Below are 9,783 nucleotides of genomic sequence, written 5' to 3' on the forward strand. Positions count from 1 at the left end.
TTAAATAAATTATTTCTTCTCTTTCTTAGAAAGAGTAAGGTAAGGATTTTTCTCTCCTGAGAATGCCAAATTTGAGCTTTTCTGTAAAGGGCAGTTGGGTTTGCTGCCAGGCAACAGGAGAGATTCCATTTCTCTTCCAAGCATTGTCTAGCATGGAGGCTTACCCCCCATGGACTAGATGTGTTCTCCAAAAGTTGCTGCTTATAGATTTAATTCATTTCAAAAATAATATTTATTTGTGTTTTTCACTTGTTTTATTTACCCGAAGCCATTTTAATTCTTTAGAATTTTCTTTTTAAATGACTATACATTAGAATAGTCCATCTTATATAGTTATATTTACTTTTTAAGTGAACTTGGGAATACGGCTATTTAAAGAAATCTTATAGCGAAACATCATATAAGACAAAGATAACTCTCTAAATTGCTTGCTTTTAAAATCTGCCTTTTCCTCTAGGAAATTTGCATAAGGGGAGCTGACCTTATGTTCTGATGGAACTGTTGCCCTTCCAAGCTCTTTGCTTTCCTTTTGAAGTCAATTATCACAAATGTTTCATTGAATTGATACAAGAATGACTGGTAGTGAACAGTGAATGGGTGACAGAGCCATCTGACTTTCAAGGTGCAAACCCAGTAGCATCAACCCAATGAATAAGTCTCTCTTTCTGGAAGAGGTAACATTGCACCACTTCCATCCACAGCCCCTTTCGCTACACCCCAGAGAACACCATCGATTCCAGCGGAAGTGAAGACTCCCTCTCTCAGGAAACAAAGATCAAAGGTATTCATATTCCTAACTAACGAAAGAAAATTGTTCTGATTTACAATATTCTCAGTGAGATTTTTGGTAATACGCACATGTTATCGAGTTGTACCTTTCACATAGAAATAAATACTATTTCAGCTGCTGCTGGAATGCATTTGATTTTAAAAGGGAAGATTGTTATGCAGGTAAACTCTACCATGACAATATCAGTAGGATCTAAAAAATTCCATCATGTTGCATTATTTCGAGATTAACTAAATGACTGAGTCAATCTCTACTGCTAGCTGGTCAAGGGCCCAGGAGTCCGGAATACGAAACTATTGCTTTATATTCCAATTTGTGTTGCATAGGGTATGTTATTGTGAGGTTTCATTTATCTTTAAGCATAGGATAATAAAGCAAGTTCCCCGATTTTGTACAGATACCTTAATGCGGAAGGGAAAGGAAATCTGTATTCTTTAACATTAGGACCTCACAGTACAACATGCTCATCCTTATGGAGATTCTCCTGGTTTAAAGGTGCTGGACTTTTGTAGCCTGCTTTCTTATGTTGATGAGCCACAAGACAGACTAGTAATAATTGAAACTTTTCACCACAGAAGGAGACAGCTGGCAGAGGTTTTTTTTTCTGGGCTTACCCTATGTGGTCATGTTTACAGCTGCTCCCATTTTTTAAAAAAAAAAAAGAAAGGAAGAAAGAAAGAGAAATTGAAGAGTGGCACAGAAGAAATTAATCCTACTATGTCTGCATAGTAAACTGTTACCTGTTCTTTCCAGATCTTCATCTTTTAATGCCCACATCTTCCTCAAGATGTTTTCACTGTATTTGCAGCACTGGTGGGCTGTTTCCCCTTAAGAGATTTCCAAGCTTTTTATGTAGCAGTATGTCATGTGACACCCCAGTTGTCATGGCAAATATTTGTGTTTCATGAAACACATGGGTTAAAAAAAAAATCAATGTAAATGGCCAAATCCCAAGACGGACAGGCCTTCAGGCTAGTGTTTGGCCTGCACCATGATTGTTTCAGATTCAGCTGTTTAACAGGCTGTGCGAAGGCCATGGGCTAATGTGCATAATGGGAACAGGCAGGCGCACCTGTTTTGATTCTCACTGTGTTCGAGCTCTCAGGTTCCACAGTTTCTAGGTAACAGATCTACAGGTAATATAAATATGACTGTGTTTTAGCCAGTAAGTGGTCTATCTCAAAAATATATATTTTTAAAATAATGACATTTCCTGAGTGCTAATTAACCCTGCCTTTAATCTCTTCCCTGTTGACTTCATGAAGCTTTCCTCTACTGCTAAAAGCAGTAATATCTGAAGACTTCCCCGTGGTCCCGAATTAGTACATTTCTGAATTGACTCTTCAGCGGTAAATGAAATTATTCATTACTCTGTGGAAAGTTCCTAGCATGGAAGTTAAAAGGCTAAGAGAAAGACTGTGATATGCCTGGACTCATGATAAACCCAGAACAGAGCTTGGATCAGTCCCCACCACCGGGCAGTGTGATACCACATGGAGAAACCCTTTCTTAAAAATACTTCTCTGCCTGTCCCCTCGAAGTGGGACTTGGCATCCGATTATAGTTGTTTCTGTAAATATTTACTTTGTCAAACTCTTTCTTCAAAGCAAACAGGGCCCTTGGCAAGCAGAGCATCACTGTCTGGGGTGGGAAATGTCTTTCTGATTATTAGCTCCTGCCTGCCTGGAAAGAGGGGATAGGCTGGCCCAGAGGGGGAAGCTGGGGAAGTGGGGGGCGGGGGAGGGAGAGGGAGAGACTCTGTGCCTTCTATTTGTTTTGTAAAATTGCCCATGAGAGTCATTTTGACTTAAACTGTGTCTGTTCTTCATTGTAGGGGAAGGGCAGAAAGTCAAGAGGATATCATGATAGGAAGGTCTATAATTTGTGTGACTAGTTGAAATTTGGGGTTTGTCACCTGATGGCCCTTCCTTTTGCTTCAGGGCAAAAGTACGGGAGGCAGGTTTGACAGCTGGAGACGACAACAAAAGTTCTTTCGCTCTTCTTTTATAAAAGAAATTAAATCATGTTTTCAGAAAAGAAAACATGGCTCATTTAAAGCGGAAAACCCTTTTTTCCCCCTCTGTTGGGACTGAATTATTTCTCAGACTGCAGTCCAAAAAAGTGATTTAGCATACTCAAATTTTTCTGAATCACATCAGTCTTCAACCTCTATCGAAGATTTTCATCTTTTAAAAGTACACTTAGAAAGAATAGAACAAAAAAACAAAACTCAGTTGTCCTCCAGCATGTACTTACACGTGTGCGTGTGTTCATACACGTGCACACATGCATACTACATCTATGATGTAATAGGTAAGGGTGTGGGATTTAGAGTTAAGCTGACTAAAAGAAATAAGGTAACCAAAAAGTTGGAAAAATAAAATAGTTCCCACAATGGCAAGTACATGCCAGTGAGGAGCATTCCGTAAGGCCATGCATGTGTAATAAAAGTTCTGAACACCCAACTAGTAAGAGACAGAGCAAGAGCTGGATTTTCCTCTTACTAATAAGGGAACTTTGAGCAAGTCACTTAAATTCTCTGTACCCCACTAGCCTCCTCTGAGAAATGGGGATGATACCTCCTTTCTCTAGGGTGGCTGTGAGGGTTAGAGGCTTTAATGAGTGTGAAAGTGCTCTGGAACAATAAAGTGCTTGTTTCATAATGCAGTAGTCTATTTTTAAGAGCATCTTCTAGGCCTCCCTCTCTTGGTGATCTTATCAGTAAGAAGTTCATAGGGAGTTTAGTCACCCCTTTTCAAGGAAAAAGAGACCACCTTTTGGATCTCCTTATACTCCTGCAGAGCTGAGAGCAGACAGGGCTGTATTTATAGCAATGACTGCATATAGTCGTCTGAACCTGACAGAAGGGTGCTCCTGGATAAACAAATCAGTGCAATTCGATCCCCTAGCTTTCCTTGACTTCTTGCTGTGAGGTAATTGTGAGCTTGCTCCTGCACCTTAAAATTAGGATGCGTTATGGTTTTCTCAGGGCGTATGCCCAGTAGTGGGATTGCTGGGTCATATGGTAGTTCTATTTGTAGTTTTTTAAGGAACCATACTGTTCTCCATAGTGGCTGTACCAATTCACATTCCCACCAGCAGTGCAGGAGCGTTCCCTTTTCTCCACACCCTCTCCAGCATTTATTGTTTCTAGATTTTTTGATGATGGCCATTCTGACCGGTGTGAGATGATATCTCATTGTAGTTTTGATTTGCATTTCTCTAATGATCAATGATGTTGAGCATTCTTTCATGTGTTTGTTGGCAATCTGTATATCTTCTTTGGAGAAATGTACCAAAATGTTCATTGCAGCTCTATTTACAATAGCCAGGAGATGGAAGCAACTTAAGTGTCCATCATCGGATGAATGGATCAAGAAGATGTGGCACATATATACAATGGATATTACTCAGCCATAAAAAGAAACGAAATTGAGTTATTTGTAGTAAGGTGGATGGACCTAGAATCTTTCATACAGAGTGAAGTAAGTCAGAAAGAGAAAGACAAATACCGTATGCTAACACATAAATATGGAATCTAAGAAAAAAAAATTTCATGAAGAACCTAGGGGTAAGACGGGAATAAAGATACACACCTACTAGAGAATGGACTTGAGGATATGGGGAGGGGGAAGGGTAAGCTGTGACAAAGCGAGAGAGTGCCATGGACATATATACATTACCAAACGTAAACTAGATAGCTAGTGGGAAGCAGCCACATAGCACATGGACTGGAAGTAAGGCAGTGAAAAATTCTTTACACATATTCCGATCTTCACAACTTTATAGGGACCTCTCTTTTGTACAGATGAGAAACTTTTAGTGTCAGAAAGGATGTTGTCTTAGGCTGCTCAGGCTGCCGTAACAAAATACTATAGACTGTGTGGCTTAAACAACAAACATTTAATTCTCACAGTTCTGGAGGCTGGTAGTCCAAGGTCAGGATGCCCGTATGGTTGGGTCCTGGTGAGAGCCCTCTTTCTGGTTTGCAAATGGCCACCTTCTTGCTGTATCTTCCCATGGTAGAGAAAGAGATCATCCCGATTTTGTCTGTTCTTATAAGGGCATTAGTCTCATCATGAAGGCTCCACCCTCATGTCCTAATTTCCTCTCAAAGGCCCCATCTCTGGGGACTAAGGCTTCAGCATATGAATCTTGCGGGGACACAAACATTCAGTCTATAGCACGTGGTAAGCTGCCCAAGAATACATAGCACATCGTGGCAGAGCTTGGACTTGATCCCAGGTTAGTCAGACTTCAAGGCCAAGGCTCATTTCCCTGGACCCATAATATCCTATTGGAGTTAAAAGTGAGGTCAGTGACCTTCAAGATCCTTCATGCTCTAAAATTCAGCACTATGATTATGCTGAATCCCTGAACCCTGATTAGGTCAGCTATTGTCCCTGAATATTGTAAATATCTTTCAAACAAATCTAACAAGCTGAAGTCTTGATGTCTGTTCTGTACAAAGCTTAACACATTGTGGACCCTCAGCAAATATTAAAGAATGGGACAGACAAATGGCATCCCTGTTCTTCAGGGAGTAGTGAATTCTCCATCTTTGAGAGTCACTCCACTCATACTCTGAACTAAGCTCTCCCTTAGAGCCATAATGGCAAGAAGAAACATTCTTTTTCACACAATGGAATTGCTTAGGTTAATTACTAGTGGATATGTTTGGGTGTTTGAGAAACTGAACATCGGCTTATAGATTCAGAAGCGATTTAGTCTATCCTTCTAGGCAAATCATTCTCTAAAGATGATATCGTTGTTGGATTATCCCAAATACTTGACCATTTACCACCAAGAGATCTCGTTTATATCCAATTTAGAGATCTTTGGCTACAATTTAATCCCACATCCACATGCTATCCACATGTTTGAAAAGAACATTTTTCATAAATACATTCAGCTTAGATTTAAATACATGTTTTCTGGATTTTTTCTTTGCAGCAGTTATGTCTGAATTTTATTTTACTTTATTTTTATTATTTTTGGCTGCATTGGGTCTTCGTTGCTGCACGCGGGCTTTCTCTAGTTGCGGGGAGCGGGGGCTACTCTTTCTTGCGGTGCACGGGCTTCTCATTGCAGTGGCTTCTCTTGTTGCGGAGCATGGGCTCTAGGCACGTGGGCTTCAGCAGCTGTGGCACACGGGCTCAGGAGTTGTGGCACACGAGCTTAGTTGCTCCATGACATGTGGGATCTTCCTGGACCAGGCTCGAACCCGTGTCCCCTGCATTGGCAGGCGGATTCTTAACCACTCTGCAACCAGGGAAGCCCTATGTCTTAATTTTAGAAGCTAATACCGGGCCTGTCTGTTTTTGCTTCACATCTGTGACTTACATATGTAATCATCATCCTGCCTTTCTGGTTTTTGTATTAGACTTAGAATTTTTCCTAACTGCCCCATAAACTCTCAAAGTTACCTAATTAGTGATTATACTTTGCAAATGAAGAAGAGCATTTCTCAGCTAGTTGACTCAGTTAGTTAGAACAGGATGCTAATAATTAGGCCACGACCACAGGTTTGGGCTCTGTGTGGGCCAATTAGTAAGTGCAGGCATCTCACAAAGGTGTGGCAGGTGTCCCAAAAGGGACCAGGTGAGAATGCGGATGGCACAACAGACAGCCATCCCCACTAGAAGTGTGGCTACTGAGTCAGTAACACTGCATTAGGAGTGCAGCACATCTTAAAAGAGAACGGGGGGAAAGAGGATGGGAGGAAGGAAGGGAGGAAGGAAAGGGAACGGAAGGGAAGGGAAGGGAGGAAGGCAACAAATAATTGTAGACAAGTTCATGGAGATAAATAGTAAAGGAAGAATAGCAGAAGGAACCAGAACCTGAAGCCTGGCGTGACCTTTAATCAGGGCTCTGATTCCTAGCAGGCTGTGAAGCAGCTTTGTCTTTACCTGCTCAATGGATCTCACAATGCTGATGCACTGCTTTAATTTGGGAAGGCTTTCTCTTGAGAGACATGACTTTTCTTGCTCTAAGTCTAAAGTGCTCCCAAGTGTGGCATTCTCCGTGACAGATGTACTACAGTTACGCTTTAGCTGACTCCAAACCCATAGCTTCCCCGTGCCTGAGTGGTCTATTTGATGTCCAAGAGTATTTTTCCTTTGAGAGCAGGTCTTTACTGGAATATCATCCAAGAAGGTAGGGAGGTGTAATCCCTTTGTTCTAAGACAGCCACCATTCAATTCAGTAACCCCATTTCCACTGCATGGCTATCCTTTCAAAAGGTCTTAAATGCATTTGCTGTTGTATGTCAATGCCCTAGACCTACCCCCTGGAAGGGCACTGTCCAAGAGAGACTTAAGAGTCCTCTCCTTTCTAAACTTCTCCCCAAGATTGCTCCAATTCCACATGACTCTCCGTAAAGAAAAGAAATTTCAAAACTAGTTTAACGTTACCAAGGAGAGCAGATCCTCTGGCGAATCTCCTGTCCATAGCTGCACTTCCTATGGGAATCTCAGGGTCTTGCTGTCAGGATCAATCATGTGACTGGCAGGACCAGCCAGCTCCATACATGTCCATCTGTGATTATTTTGCATGTCTGTTTCTCACTGAGGAAGCACCACCATTCTTCTCTGAATTCTAACCTTCCCACCATCTTCTTCTTGAAGGAAGGCGGAAACAAAGCCACAGGGCCGATGCTGTTGGAACATGTGCCCCTTGTCTTCTACCAGGAGCTCCAGCTCCTGCTGCCAGGGTTGATGTCTGCAGAAGGAGGCATTGCTTCTGTAACTCCCTCTTGCCTGTCCAAGAAGAAGAAATTTGTTTCCATCTACCAAACACTTTGCATTCTCTCTTGGAGCCTTGATTAGCTCAGAAAGGGCTAGAGTCTTGGAGAGAAGGCTTTCTCCATTGTTCTTATGCCTATAATGACTCTTAAAAGTACACAAAAGCTCACTGCTATAAAAGTCTGCTTCTAAAGTTCAAGGAAATTACCCTTTTCAAACTTAACACTTGCTTTTCAGCATTTTTACTTGAGATGACAGTCTAATTAATTATTCCACTGTCTGGAACCTAAGAAAAGAAAAAGAATAGGAAGGTGTTTTTTTTTCCCCTTGTGTTTGCTTATTGTGCTTGTATTGTAAATATATCTCTTGGCTTGTTTTTCTCTTAGATAGTTTAGTAAAAACAAAGCATGAACAATCTAACATAGTAATAACACAGTGCTGTGGAACAACAGTCATTGATAAATTAACTGGGTCTTTTTTTTTTCTTTGAGTTCCGTGAAAACTCTTCAAAATGCAAAGAGCAATATAATACTATAATCTGGTAAAGATGGGCTTATACACCTGAAAATGTTGCCATATTGAAGACAATCTGTTCCTTAAATCCCTAAGCAAGAAACAATCAGCACTGTAAGTTGATACCTGGTTGACTGAGGAGAAGCAGGACCTGAAACATCTATGCCCCTCACCCCTCAGGCCATTAGAATCATTTAGACCATGGGGAAGAATGTCTATTTTTCTAGTGCCAGGGGTTTCAATAATGAAATGTAGTAGTTTCACAGAGGACAGTGACACAACAAAATTTCCTTTTCCTTTTTTTTTAAAGGGGTATGTGTGACATATATTGCTGTTGTCGTCCAAATCTCTTCTGATTTTATTTTTAAGTAGCATTTATTCAGTTTTTCTTATACAGAAAAGTATAAAGAAGAAAAAAACTGCCCAATCGTCCCATTCTTAGAGAACCCCTCTTGACATTTAAAAATAAAAGTAGTATGTTTCACGACTTAAAAAACTCAATCAGTACAGATAGGAACAAAGTGAAAAGCAAATGTTTCTTGGTTTTAATTGTGAGATTTCAGATTCTATCTGCCTGGGGACAGTTCCAGATATGTCCCTGAGAAGGGTCCAGATTTAAGAATAAAAGAACATATGACAAGAGAAACCTCAAAAGTGGCAAGGGTGATAACACACAACATAATGCTCTTTGTAAAACTCACTCCTGGGTATTCAAAGAAGGTGGCAGAAGAATTCCAAAATGCTAGAAATGATGACCTGTTAGAAAGTCAGAAAAGACAGGACAGCTTTGATGGGCTTATCTGAAGTTGTCACAGAGATTGCAAAGAAAGGCTTCATCCTATTTTACAGGATTGGTGGATGACTTACGAACAAGAAAGCAGTGACATGCTTCCATCCATGCATGTGTAAAAAGTAAATCATAGAGATTATGGGGTCAGCTGACCATATCAAAGTGAACTAAATGCATAATTTTTATATGAGTTTCTTACATTTTTATAAGAATGATAATAGCTTTGAGCAACCTCTAAAATATCTTCTGGCAACGAGTTTTATGATTATATAACAGCCTGACTTTCCTATTACGACATGTATGTATTAGAACTAGGATCCGTATCCTCCCACCATCAAGTAATAAACGATAATGTGGTAGTGTGTGTCTTGACCGTTCATTTATAGTAGATTGTAATTATATTTCATCTCTGCTGACACTTTCCTTCCACAGGCCATGAAAGTGACAACACCTTCTAAGGCTCTGAAATCACCATGGGATTATGACTTTTTTATTTATAATGGTGCTGTAGACAAGACAGCCCCAGACTTCTTAGCGTTCAAGGAGCATTTCAGTTTGTCTTGGGGAAGTATTTTTTCTCTCTTGGAACACATCGAGAAGTTTCTCAGGAACTATGCGATACCAGAAGTCAAAATAAAAGGGAACAGTTTAGTAGCGCTCCTTCCAGAGTTTGAGCTGAAGAATAAACTTACCAGATACGACTTTCTCTCAGTGTTAGAGAACCCAGCTCACATCCAAATGATGTTAGATCTTCCCGGGCAAAGATACAAGGGCCAAGATGGAAAGACAGAGGCTGCCATGAAGATCCAAGCCACATGGAAATGCTACAAAGCAAGAAGATTCTTCCTTGTTTATCACCGGCAGAAGTGGGCGTCAGGTGTGATCACCGTTGCGTGGCTCTTACATCGCCATAAGACCCGGCTGAGGAAGCTCCTGAAGGAATCACG

At 40.7% G+C, this 9,783-nt stretch overlaps 1 protein-coding gene across 5 annotated transcripts in view; it reads left to right on the plus strand.

Annotated features, from left to right (window-relative positions):
• Window positions 1–9,783, plus strand: part of IQCH (IQ motif containing H) — a 207,446-nt gene that overhangs the window by 100,297 nt on the left and 97,366 nt on the right. For 4 of the 5 annotated variants that reach the window (XM_060152775.1, XM_060152785.1, XM_060152796.1 and 1 more), the window contains 3 exons: window positions 702–781; window positions 2,625–2,663; window positions 9,269–9,783. The exon at window positions 9,269–9,783 is cut by the window's right edge and continues 37 nt beyond it. In XM_060152775.1, the coding sequence (XP_060008758.1) occupies window positions 702–781; window positions 2,625–2,663; window positions 9,269–9,783 (634 nt within the window). Of the gene's footprint in view, window positions 1–701; window positions 782–2,624; window positions 2,664–9,268 lie in introns of those variants that run through there. The other variant, XM_060152811.1, reaches the window with a different exon arrangement.

The sequence above is a fragment of the Lagenorhynchus albirostris genome, chromosome 1 (genome assembly GCF_949774975.1).
Source record: "Lagenorhynchus albirostris chromosome 1, mLagAlb1.1, whole genome shotgun sequence".
Taxonomy (NCBI): Eukaryota; Metazoa; Chordata; class Mammalia; order Artiodactyla; family Delphinidae; genus Lagenorhynchus; species Lagenorhynchus albirostris.